Source organism: Mobula hypostoma, chromosome 15 (assembly GCF_963921235.1).
Source record: "Mobula hypostoma chromosome 15, sMobHyp1.1, whole genome shotgun sequence".
NCBI lineage: Eukaryota > Metazoa > Chordata > Chondrichthyes > Myliobatiformes > Myliobatidae > Mobula > Mobula hypostoma.
The window spans coordinates 4,627,617-4,641,238 of NC_086111.1; the positions used below are offsets into that span (position 1 = coordinate 4,627,617).

Consider the following 13,622-nt stretch of genomic DNA (forward strand, 5'->3'; position numbering starts at 1 on the left):
ACATTATGTAGTGGATGGGAGACATTGACCCAGATGGCATGCAACTTAGACAGCATCCTCTTTTCAGAAACCACTGTCAGAGAGTCCAGTTCCATCCCCACAACATCACTGGCCTTATGAATGATTTTGTTGATTCTGTTGGTGTCTGCTACCCTCAGCCTGCTGCCCCAGCACACAACAGCAAACATGATAGCACTGGCCACCACAGACTCGTAGAACATCCTCAGCATCATCCGGCAGATGTTAAAGGACCTCAGTCTCCTCAGGAAATAGAGACAGCTCTGACCCTTCTTGTAGACAGCCTCAGTGTTCTTTGACCAGTCTAGTCAAATTGACTTCACTGCACAAGGTTAAATACAGAAAAACAATGGAAACAGCCAAATTTTGGAATTCATACCACAAAAATCAGTCGTTTTATCCAAAACTAATTAAAACATTTAATCTAACAAGGAACTGACCAATAGAGTATAGGGTCTGACTAACTGGTTGGCAAAGCAAATACTTCATGTGCTTTTTTTCCTTCAGAAAACAATCAGACTTTTTTTGGAGGTTGTCCATCCACATTCTAATTATACAAACAGTATAATAGCCATACCATTCCTTCAATACCTTTGCATTACTGGAATGTGAGAGCAGGTTTTGCAGTTCAAACCTGTTCTACCATATACTGAGATCTGTGATTTAACTCAATACACCTACCTTTGCCCTATAACCTTACATACTTTTATTTAACAAACATCTCTTCATTTTGAGATTTTAAATTACTATTGTATTTAAAATAATGAATTGTACTTTTATTTGTGGAAGTCAAACGTATCTTCCACTATGTATTCAAATGTTTCATAACATTATTCTAAAATGATTTTTAAGACTTTATTCTTAAGCCAAAGGAAATCAAAATCAACAGAGAATGTTTCTTCATTGCTATATTATTAGTTCTCTTAAAAAGTAAAAGAAAGTTGCCCAAAATGTAAAGTTTGAGCAATCTATACATTCACACTAGAACCCACTGAGTTTTACGCAAGTATTCTAATTAGACCCATTGTCCCATGACCCCTCTTCGTAACCCTGCAAATTATTTTCTTCCAGGTACATATCCAAAGCAATACACACAAAATGCTGGAGCAACTCAGCTGGTCAGGCAGTGGCCATGGAAATGTATAAACAGTCGAGACGTTTGAGTTCAAGACTAATCTTCAGAAATGGGGAAGACAACAGAACAAAAAGGTGGGGGAGGGGAGAGGAATAGCTAGAAGGTGATAGGTGAAGCAAGGGAGGAGGAAAGTAAAGGGCTAGAGAACCTGATAGGAGGAAGGGAATGTAGGAGAGGTGATACATTAGTGAGAAGAGGCCAGAGTGGCAAATAGAAGGGAGGGGCAGGGATTATTTTTTAACTAGGAGAATTCAATATGCATGCCATCAGGTTGGAGGCTACCCAGATGGAATACAAGGTTACAAGGTGTTGCTCCTCTAGGAGCTGAGGGAGACCTCATCATGGCACAAGGAGGCGCCATGGACCAGCATGTCAGAACTGGAATGAGAATCGGAATTAAAATGTTGGGCCACCGTAAAGTTCTGCTTTTGGCAGATGGAACAGAGTTGCTCAATGGAACTGCCCACCAATTAACAGCGGGCTTCACCAATATAGAGGAGGCCACACTGGGAGCGCCAGACACAATAGACAACCCCAGCAGATTCGCAGGTGAAGTGTTGCCTCACCTGAAGGGAGGGAAGGGAGGAGGTGAATGAGCTGGTGTACATTTTGGCCCCTTGCATGGGTAAGTGCCAGGATGGAGACTAGCAGGGAGGGACAAATGGACAAGGGAATGATGGAGGGAGCCAGTTCTGTGGAAAGCAGAGAGTAGGGGGAGGAAAAGATATGTTTAGTGGTAGAGTCTCTTGGGAGATGGTGGAAGTTGTGGAGAATGGTGTGTTGGATTTGGAGACTTATGGGGTGTAGGTAAGGACAAGAGAAACTATCACTGTTAAGGTGGTGGGAAGATGGGGTGAGTGCGGATGTCTAGGAAATGGAGGAGAAGCAGTTGAGGGCAGTATCAATGGTGAAGGAAGGGAAACCCCATTCTTTGAAAGAGGAGGATATTTCTGATGTCCTGGAATGGTAAACCTCATCCGGGGAACAGATGTGACAGACGAAGGAACTGAGAAAAGGGAATAGCATAGGGTGGAAGAGGTAAGCCAAGATGGCTGTGGGAGTTGGTAGTTTCATAAAATACGTCAGTTGACAGTTTGCCTCCAGAGATGGAGATGGAGAGATCAAGAAAGGGGAGCAAGGTGTCAGAAATGGACCAAATGAATACAAGGGCAGGGCGTAAGGAACAGGGACAAGAACACAGACTTGGGCTAGGGAAAGCAGGACCAGGACTAGGAACCATGGACTAGGAGACAAGGCTTGGACTCCAAGCCAGAGACTGGACAAGGACCCAGAACCTGGGTCTTGCTTCGGGCTCAGACCCCAGAACCAGGCAAGGATATGGCATGGCTTCAGGATAGGACGTGGCTGGGGTCTGGGGTCCTGAGCTTGGCTGCAGGCTGGGGTCCTCAGGGCTTGGGGTCTTGGGGCTTGGCTGCAGGGTCCTCGGAGCTTGGGGTCTTGGAGCTCAGAGACAGACTGGGAACCAAACATCAACAGAGCCAGGACTTATCCTTCAATAAGCCGGGACTCATCTTTAACACAACACTAACATGAGACAGGAGAGAACATAAACATAGAGCCAGGACTTATCCTAAGACAAGCCAGGACTCAACTTCATCTCCACACCAAGGTGGGACAGGTCTCTCCATCAGGTAACAGCAGAACAGTCAGACTTACCCAACAGAGGCAGAAGTAAAGACAAGACAAGACAAGACAAGACAAGACAAGACAGGAACCCCCCCCCCAACCCCTTGCAGGGCAACAGTAAAACAGCCTGGCTTACCCCACAGAGGCAAGGACAAGAAGAGACAAACACCAAAGAACAACAGACATTTCCATCTCTGCTCCAGGGTAGCTCAGTTCAGCCAGCAACCTCAGCTGGCTATAGAAACAGCCAGATCCCTACCTAGCTCAGAGTTGCTGGCAGCCACTGAGCTGGCCCAGGAAACAGCCAAATCCATACCACAAAGACCACTCCAACAAGTGGCGACAAGGCTCCATGAAGCAGTGGTCCTCTAAAAAGGCCTGGAGATCACAAATGGTTTCACTAGCCTTCCATCAGCAGGTTGCTCCTTTGGGGGGGGGGGGGGGGGAGGAGGGAGGGAGGGGGGAGGAGGGAGGGAGGGGGGGAGGGAGGGGGGGGGGGGAGGGAGGGAGGGAGGGGGGAGGGGGTGGAGGGAGGGAGGGGGGGGGGGGAGGGAGGGAGGGAGGAGGAGAGGAGGGGAAGGGAAGGGGGGAGGAGGGGAAGGGGGAGGAGGGGAAGGGGGGAGGAGGGGAAGGGGGGAGGAGGGAAGGGGGGAGGAGGGGAAGGGGGGAGGAGGGGAGGGGGGGAGGAGGGGAGGGGGAGGAGAGGAGGGGGAGGAGAGGGGGAGGGAGAGGAGAGGAGGGGAGGGAGAGGAGAGGAGGGGAGGGAGAGGAGAGGAGGGGAGGGAGAGGAGAGGAGGGGAGGGAGAGGAGAGGAGGGGAGGGAGAGGAGAGGAGGGGAGGGGGAGGGAGAGGAGAGGAGGGGAGGGAGAGGAGAGGAGGGGAGGGGGAGGGAGAGGAGAGGAGGGGAGGGGGAGGGAGAGGAGAGGAGGGGAGGGGGAGAGGGAGAGGAGGGGAGGGGAGGGAGAGGAGGGGAGGGGAGGGAGAGGAGGGGAGGGGAGGGAGAGGAGGGGAGGGGGAGGGAGAGGAGGGGAGGGGGAGGGAGAGGAGGGGAGGGGGAAGGAGAGGAGGAGGGGAAGGAGAGGAGGGGAGGGGGAAGGAGAGGAGGGGAGGGGGAAGGAGAGGAGGGGAGGGGGAAGGAGAGGAGGGGAGGGGGAAGGAGAGGAGGGGGGAGGGAGAGGAGGGAGGAGGAGGGAGGGAGGGAGGGAGGAGGAGGGAGGAGGAGGGAGGAGGGGGGAGGAGGGGGGAGGAGGGGGAGGAGGGGGGGGGGGGAGGGGGGGGGAGGGGGGAGGGGGGGGAGGGAGGGGGGGGGGGGGAGGGGGGAGGAGGGGGGGGAGGGGGGGAGGGGGGAGGAGGGGGGAGGGGGGAGGGTACAGACAAGACAAACCAGCAGCCCACACTCAATCCCAAGGCTACTTATATTGCAAGCCCAAAGATGGGAATCAGGTGCCTATGATTAACTCAAACAAGGGACAGCTGGAAGACCCGGAGTCCTGAGTCCACAGACCAGACTGTGAACCGGAATGCGGACTTCACGGACCAGACCATGACATGAGATGTGTTCCTCCAACATTCTGTGCAATATTCAGAATTTTCTGTTTTATTTCAGATTTCCAGCATCTGTAACATTAAGAATCTCACAATCCCATTGTTGTTTTCATCACCACCTTGCATAGACATCACATTTGTTCTTTACAACCCTCCCTTTTTCCTGCATTTCAAAACATGTTAGATTTGCTCCGTTTCCCTGCCCAGGTGCACATTTCATTTCCAGCATCTGCAGGCTGTTTTGTTTTTCCATACATGTTCCCATCACTAACTTAAAGGGTGAGTGGCCTCCTCCAGTCCTGTAACAATGCTATGACTCTGTGGAATTCATTGGCACAGACAGCTGTGGAGGACAAGTCAGTGGGTATAAATAAAGCAGAGGTTAATAGGTTCTTAATTAGTAAGGACATCAAAGGTAATAAAGAGAAGGCAGGAGAATGCATTTGAGAGGAATAATGAATCAGCCACGATTTGTTTGAAGATACAACACGGAATTGAGTCTTCGAGCTATGCCACCAACAACCCATCTAGCTTAATCACGGAAAATTTACAATGATCAATTAATCTACTAAACCGTTTGTCTTTGGAATGTGGGAGGAAAACGGAGCACCCGGAGGAAAGTCCTGCGTTCCACGGGGGGGATATACAAACTCCTTACTGATGATGCCCGGATAACAGAACGGCAGGCAGGGAACATTTAGCCTGGTGTCCCAATCCAGTTATCCCAACTGACATACTCTTTCCTCCCCTCCCTGCCAACTAACTCCGGATCTTCACTCCCCACGCAGTCAGCAACGCCTTCCCGGTCCTAACCACAGAATTGCGTAACAGTACAATTCCAAAGAAGGGACAGGCTTGCTTTGATTGAAAGTTTCAGCCCAAGTGAGTAACAGCATTCTGAAAATAACTCATCATTGGCAGGCACTTCGGGACCCAAAGCGAACGTGAAAGGCGTTATTAAACGTTTGGCTTTTTGGAGACGGTTCTGCGGGGAGCTGTAGACAAACAAGGGAAATATTATTACACCTGGAGTCTGGATCTTTCCATTCGACTGCTGATTTGGAATTAGCTGCGAACCTCTTTGTCAACCTGGGCGGTAGGACCCAGCGGAACCGGCTGCTCGCCAGGCGGAAGCGCCGGCACCTGCTGGAGAGGTGACTTGCGGGCTCAGTCGTCTCGATCCAAGATCGGCAGACAGGCGGAGGGAAAAACAGAAACTGCTGGAGAGGGAGAAAAACACTTATGGTGGGCTTTCTTGGCGGCCGTTAGCATGCCTGGGCGGCACGCCCCTGCGGATCTGGGTGTTATGGAAACAGTCACGTAGTGGAATGGGACGTGGGCAAAGTGATCGGTTCGAACGGCACCCCTTCTCACAGAACCCCTAGTTAATGATGAGGTTCTACCTCTGCTACGTGCTCTGGCTCTCTGGTGTCCACAGTGTGGAGAAGTTCCAAGGACCTCTGTATGAGGTCACCTGTCCTCAAGAGGTGAGAAATTTAATACGGACTATAGTTACTTTCTTGAAACTCTTGTACGGAATGTTGTACTTTTTTTTATCACGCCCCCCCCCCCCCCCACTTTCTCTCTATCCTTCTCTCTCAATCTCCGTCCACCGAAGAAATGTGTGCGGGGAAAGCAGAAGCGCATTAGAAATAGAAACATTAGCCAGTCATGCAGCCCTCTCCGGCAGTCCGGAGAATTCTACCACAAAGCCAGTTTCCAGCGCCGACAGAATTGCTTGAAAATCAAAATAAAACGCAGCCGAATTTGGGAATCCGAAATCAAAACACTGAGCAGATCAGGCAGCACTTATGGGCAGAGAAAGGAATAACATCAGCGTGTTGATGAAGGGTGGGTGACCTGAAATATTAATTCTGCCTTTCTTTCTTCATTCCCTTAATATTTAAATAAAAACATTCACCTGCATATGAATATTCTCAGTGAGCGGGTCACTGGGGCAGGGAATTCCTTGTGAATGAGACAAATGAAAACACTTCCACCGCCGAGATCTCACCATGAGGGCAGACAGCTGCTTACCTGTACTGCGCATTACATGCATTCTGAATAATATTTTATCAAAAGTAATTCCTTCATCATTTAATGTAACCCATGAAGTTGGACAAGTCTCTGGAGTCATAATACTCTGACACTGAGGAACTGAGCTGTAGTTGATACTGAGTATTTGAACCCAGAGATTAGTGGAGGGACTGATGTCAGGGCCATGAATTGTACACAAAGTTATTTGTTTTATGCTGGTGACAGCCATGCTTTTGTAGGGCTGGGCTGGTTCAATGGATGTGATCAATATATCAGTAAATGTGACATGTGACGTTTAGGGTCCGCGGGGAAATTCCAGGCAGCAGAAAGTGCAAATGGCATCTCAAATATCACTGTTTAATGCTGAAGAAACGAGGCAACACCCAAATCACACTTCGCCTGGCTCCAATATGCAAGGAATCTGTGAATAAAGCAGACATACTGGAAAGTCTAAACTATGTTGGATAAAGTTCAAGTTAAATTTATTATCAAAGTACATACACTATATGTCACCATATACTACCCTGAGATTCATTTTCTTGTGAGCATTCACAATAGAATTAGTGAGAATCTACTCATAAACAAAGAGGAACATAAAACCAATGTTCAAAAGAAGACAAACTGTGCAGATACAAAAAAAATAAACAAATAATAAGTGAACAAATAAAAAATTCAAAACGTGTAGAGTCTCTGAAAGTGAGTTCATAGGTTGTGCAGGGTTGAGACAAGTGAAGTTATCCATGTTGGTTCAGGAGCCCGATGGTTGTAGGATAACAACTGTTCCTGAACCTGGTGCTCTAGGTCCTGAGACTCCTGTGCCTCCTTCCCAAAGGCAGCCGTAAGAAGGGAGCACGGCCTGGAGGTCATTACTGGAAGCTGCTTTAAGAAAAAATTAACTCATTTAAAAATAATGTTTGTAAGACTTTGATCTTAAGAAATTTTAATAGATATTTTATGTAAAAAAAAGGTTCAAAGTAGCATAACTGGTGAAACGAGGATAAGACAAAGGGATCTACTCTGGAAAGGAGATCTACTCTGGTCCCTTGCCTCCGGACAGGAGATCTACTCTGGTCCCTTGCCTCTGATGGAAAGGAGATCTACTCTGGTCCCTTGCCTCTGGAAAGGAGATCTACTCTGGTCCCTTGCCTCTGATGGAAAGGAGATCTACTCTGGTCCCTTGCCTCTGATGGAAAGGAGATCTACTCTGGTCCCTTGCCTCTGGAAAGGAGATCTACTCTAGTCCCTTGCCTCTGATGGAAAGGAGATCTACTCTGGTCCCTTGCCTCTGGAAAGGAGATCTACTCTGGTCCCTTGCCTCTGGAAAGGAGATCTACTCTAGTCCCTTGCCTCTGATGGAAAGGAGATCTACTCTGGTCCCTTGCCTCCGGACAGGAGATCTACTCTGGTCCCTTGCCTCTGATGGAAAGGAGATCTACTCTGGTCCCTTGCCTCTGGAAAGGAGATCTACTCTAGTCCCTTGCCTCTGATGGAAAGGAGATCTACTCTGGTCCCTTGCCTCTGGAAAGGAGATCTACTCTAGTCCCTTGCCTCTGATGGAAAGGAGATCTACTCTGGTCCCTTGCCTCTGATGGAAAGGAGATCTACTCTGGTCCCTTGCCTCTGGAAAGGAGATCTACTCTAGTCCCTTGCCTCTGATGGAAAGGAGATCTACTCTAGTCCCTTGCCTCTGATGGAAAGGAGATCTACTCTAGTCCCTTGCCTCTGATGGAAAGGAGATCTACTCTGGTCCCTTGCCTCTGATGGAAAGGAGATCTACTCTGGTCCCTTGCCTCTGATGGAAAGGAGATCTACTCTAGTCCCTTGCCTCTGATGGAAAGGAGATCTACTCTAGTCCCTTGCCTCTGATGGAAAGGAGATCTACTCTAGTCCCTTGCCTCTGATGGAAAGGAGATCTACTCTAGTCCCTTGCCTCTGATGGAAAGGAGATCTACTCTAGTCCCTTGCCTCTGATGGAAAGGAGATCTACTCTGGTCCCTTGCCTCTGATGGAAAGGAGATCTACTCTGGTCCCTTGCCTCTGATGGAAAGGAGATCTACTCTGGTCCCTTGCCTCTGATGGAAAGGAGATCTACTCTAGTCCCTTGCCTCTGATGGAAAGGAGATCTACTCTAGTCCCTTGCCTCTGATGGAAAGGAGATCTACTCTAGTCCCTTGCCTCTGATGGAAAGGAGATCTACTCTAGTCCCTTGCCTCTGATGGAAAGGAGATCTACTCTGGTCCCTTGCCTCTGATGGAAAGGAGATCTACTCTGGTCCCTTGCCTCTGATGGAAAGGAGATCTACTCTAGTCCCTTGCCTCTGATGGAAAGGAGATCTACTCTGGTCCCTTGCCTCTGATGGAAAGGAGATCTACTCTGGTCCCTTGCCTCTGATGGAAAGGAGATCTACTCTGGTCCCTTGCCTCTGATGGAAAGGAGATCTACTCTGGTCCCTTGCCTCTGATGGAAAGGAGATCTACTCTGGTCCCTTGCCTCTGATGGAAAGGAGATCTACTCTGGTCCCTTGCCTCTGATGGAAAGGAGATCTACTCTAGTCCCTTGCCTCTGATGGAAAGGAGATCTACTCTAGTCCCTTGCCTCTGATGGAAAGGAGATCTACTCTAGTCCCTTGCCTCTGATGGAAAGGAGATCTACTCTAGTCCCTTGCCTCTGATGGAAAGGAGATCTACTCTAGTCCCTTGCCTCTGATGGAAAGGAGATCTACTCTAGTCCCTTGCCTCTGATGGAAAGGAGTGCCACACTGGTCACTTGTTTCCTAGCTCTTCATTCAGTGGAAGTAATTTTAGTTGGTCCACACTTGGAACATGCCTCATTATAATTGCCTTAGAGGTATTTTTGAGGAATTATGTCTATCTTATACTTGTAGGGTGTGTCAATCTATATTGTCATGGCGACAGTACACAATTTACAATGTAGGGTAGACTGGAATGTTATTTGGTGATGCAATGACTTAAATGGTAAATCCAATAAGGCATGTTATTAGGTTAAAGACAATCTGCCTGAAAGACTATCACCCAGTTGCACTTACATCTACGGTGATGAAGTGTTCTGTGAGGCTGGTGTTGAAACCTAATCTGCTCCTGCCTGAGAGGCCACTTAGTTCGGCTCCAGTTTGCCTACCTGAGCAACAGGTCTGCTGCAGATGCCATTTCATTGGCTCTTCACTCAACTCTGGGTCATCTGGACAGCGAAGATGCTTGCTTCAGGATGTTCTTTGTCAATAGCAGTTACTACCACCATCCCAAAAACTGATCAATGAGCTCCAAGGCCTTGGTCTCAATACTTCCTTGTGCAATTAGATCCTAGATTTCCTCACTTGTGGACCCCTGTCAACTTGGACCGGCAACAACATCTCCTCTATGATCTCAATCAGCACAGGTGCACCATAAGGCTGTGTGCTTAGCCCCCTGCTCTACTCACTTTACACCTCTTACTGTGTGGCTAAGTACAGCTCCAACACAATATTCAAGTTTGCTGATGACACCACTGCTGTGGCCTAAATTAAAGGTGGTGACAAATCAGCATCCAGGAGGGAGATTGAAAATTTGTCTGCGTGGTGTCATAACAACAACCTCTCACTCAATGTCAATAAATCCAAGAAACAGATTGTAGACTTCAGGATATAGCATTCAAAGGTCCATGAGCTAGTCCTCATCAGAAGATCAGAGGAGAAAAGGGTCAGCAACTTTAAATTCCTGGGTGTTACTACTTCAGAGGACCTGTCCTGGACTCTACATGTGAGTGCAATTCCCATAAAAGCATGGTAATGCTCCTACTTCCTTAGGATTTCTGTGGAGATTTGTCATGACATTTAAAACTTTGAGAATCTTTTACTGATGTGTTGTGGAGAATTCGTTGACTGGCTGCAGCATGGCCTGGTATGGAAACACCAAGGTCTTTGAAGGGAAAATCCAACAAAAGGAACTGGATTTTCCCCAGTACATCATGGGTAAAGCTGTCTAAACATCGAGTACATCTACGTGAAACGTTGCTGGAGAAAAGCAGCATCCAACATCAGAGATCCTCACTGCCCAGGCTGTGCTCCTTTCTCACTACTGCCACCACATAGAAGATACAAGAGCCTCAGGACTTGCACCACTGGGTTCAAGAACAGTTACAACCTTGTTAGAGTTACTGTTCTATAGATTTGCTGAGCACGCCCCCAGGAAAATGAATCCAGGGTTGTATATGGTGACGTATATGTACTTTGATAATAAAAATTTACTTTGAAATTTTTAACACTGCAAACTTAAGGCAGCATTGAATCGGTGTTACACATACAGCAGGATATGGTAAGGAGCCTACACTGGGATCCCTGCCAAGTCTTGGGAGGGAATAGGAGTGTTATCAGATGCTGAGAGGGTCATCCATTGGAGTATTGAAATAGGGAACTTCAGCAACTAAGGTAGGTCAGTTTGCACTGTAGCCTGATGGCTTCACCATTCTCTGCAAAAACCAGACAGTTGGGCACTGGGGAAACTGAGCAGCAGGATCAGCAGTCATGAAACAGTGCACCCAGATGCCTTCCCTATCTTCCCAACCAGACCAGCTCGAAGAAGTCTGTGAACAATTACCACCAATGTATCATCTGTGGAACCAGAGGACCCAACACTTGGCTACTGTTATACCACCATCAAGTACGCATACCCTGCCATCCCATGCCCACACCTTGATTAATTGACTGTACTTCTACTCCCAGTTTATAGGCAGATTGTAAAGCACTAGCAGTGAAGACAAAAGACTTATGGTCAAGGGAGCTGGAGGAGTCCTACAGGACTGCTTTGAGGTGGTGGACTGGATTTATCTTCAGATCTGAAAGAATGTGCCGTAGTTGTCACTGACTTGATAAGACTTGCATGGATGAGTGTGTGCCTTTTAGCCCTCAGCAGACTACGAATCTCTTGGTTCATCCAAGGCTTTTGGTTTGGGTGTGTCTAGTATACCCTTGAAGGCATTCAAAACTGACGACCCAGAACTATATAAGAAGTCCAGGTATGACCTACGGAATGCTGTTTTAAGAGTGAATAAACCATTCTGATTGAAGTTAGAGGTGGAATCGGCCGCAAGGTTCTGGCAAGCCAGTACTTCCTACAAGGCATCATGAACGGCTGAGATGCTTCACTCCCAGATGAGCGCAACGTTTTTTATGCACGCATTGAAAGGGAGGATAAGACTACTCCTGTGCAAGTCACTGCAGCATTGGTGATGCTGTGACCCCTCTCTCGGAGGCCAACATCCTAACATCTTTCAAGAGGGTAAACCCTTGCAAGGTATCAGGGCCAGAAGGTGTACCCAGTAGAGTATTGAATACCTGTGCCAATCAACTGGTGGAAGTGTTTGACTTCAATCTCTTACTGCTTTGCAGGTTCCCACCTGCTTCAAAAGGGCAACCATCATTGCCCATGAAGAACAGGGCGTGCTGCTTCAGTGACTATTGCCCACTGGCACTCACATCGACTGATGAAGTGCTTTTAGGGGTTGGTCATGGCCAGAAGCAATTCCTGCCGAAGGAAGGACCTTTACCTGCCACAATGGATGCAATCTCACTGGCCCTCCATTCGGCCTTGGATCACCTGGGCAATAGCAATACCTACATCAGGCTGCTGCTTATTAATCACAGCTCAGCATTCAACACAATCATGCCCTCAGTTTTAATCAACAAGCTCCAAAACCTGGGCCTCTGTTCCTCTTTCTGCAACCAGATGCTTGACTTCCTCATCTGGAGAACACAGTCTGTGCGGATTGGAAACAACATCCTCTCCTCACTGACAATCAACACTGGCACATCTCAGGGGTGCATGCTTAGCCCACTGCTCTACTCTCTTTACATCCATGACTGTGTGGCAAGGCACAGCTCAAACTATAAATTTACCGATGTCACAACTATGTTGGCAGAATTTCAGATGGTGATGAGCAGGCTTACAGGAGCAAGGCAGATCAGCTGGTTGAGTGGTGACACAACAACAACCTTGCACTCAAAGTCAGGAAGACCAAGGAATTGACTGTGGACTTCAGGAAGGAGATGTTGGGGGAACACATGCCAGTCCTCATCTAGGGATCAGGAATGGAAAGGGTGAGCAGTTTTTAAGCTCTGGGTGTCAACATCTCTGAAGATCTACCCTGGGTCTGACATACTGATGCAATTATAAAGAAGGCATGACAGCAATTTTGTTTAGGAGTTTGAGGAGACTTGGTATGCCACCAAAGACTCGTAAATTTCTTCTGATGGACCTCAAAGAGCATTCTAACTGCTTGTGTCACTGTCTGTAATGGAGGGGCTGGACAGGATCATACAAAGCTCGGGAAGCTCCATCATGGGCTTCCCCAGAATCCTGGTGATACTTCAGAAATGGAGCATGCATCACCCAGCACTTGCCCTCTTCTACCTTCTCATCAAGGTGGAGGTGGAGGAGATTGAAAATATACACACTACATTTCATATTCAGCTTCTTCTCCTCTACCATCAGGTTTCTGAATAGACAATGAACTCAAGAACACTTCCTCATATTTTTTTCTTCTTTTGCTCTTTGATCACACTACGTTTGTAATATATATACATACACACACACACACACACACACAGATTGATAAGTTCGTGGCCTAAGGTAGAACGAGATGAGTTATTAACTTCAAGCTTTCTGCATAATCACTCAAAGAGTTGACGTGCACGTGCTTGCAACAAGAGCTGTATATCTCATCTCCTTCCCTACCTTAGGCCATGAACTTATCAATCACCCCTGCTGTGGACACTTTCTGGAGGTCCAAGATCCGTATGCTCCACGACTGCTGGACTAAGTGTGTACATGTAGGAGGGGACTATGTTGAGAAATAAATGTGCTAGGTTTTCTAAAATTGACAATTTCTACCTTAGGCCACGGACTTATCAATCACCCCTCGTAAATATAAAATTACATACTTAAACTATAAGTGACAATAATATATATGTATCTTATTGTCACTTATAGTTTGTTATTCTTATACATTGCAATGTACTGTTACCACAAACGACAAGTTTCATGGCATATGCCAGTGATATTAAACCTGATTCTGATTCTGGAGAGTGCAGGGAGTATAAGGAGACTGAAGGGATGCTTCTACAGGAAGTGATTTGACCTCTGGGTCACTGTTTACAAAAAAGAGTTGTCAAGTTAAGACAGGGATAAGAGAATCTCTTTTTCCCTGTCAGATGGTCATGTATCTGTATGTTTGGAATTCCTTTCCT

The 13,622-nt window shown here is 47.6% G+C and overlaps 1 protein-coding gene across 2 annotated transcripts in view; it reads left to right on the top strand.

Moving 5' to 3' along the window:
- The first annotated feature begins 5,166 nt into the window (after positions 1 to 5,166).
- The window catches only part of LOC134356656 (interleukin-17 receptor C-like), a 107,258-nt gene continuing 98,802 nt past the window's right edge, over positions 5,167 to 13,622 (top strand). The window contains exon 1 of one of the 2 annotated variants that reach the window (XM_063067639.1): positions 5,167 to 5,832. In XM_063067639.1, the coding sequence (XP_062923709.1) occupies positions 5,734 to 5,832 (99 nt within the window). In that variant the 5' untranslated portion in view covers positions 5,167 to 5,733. The remainder of the gene's footprint in view (positions 5,833 to 13,622) is intronic. The other variant, XM_063067640.1, reaches the window with a different exon arrangement.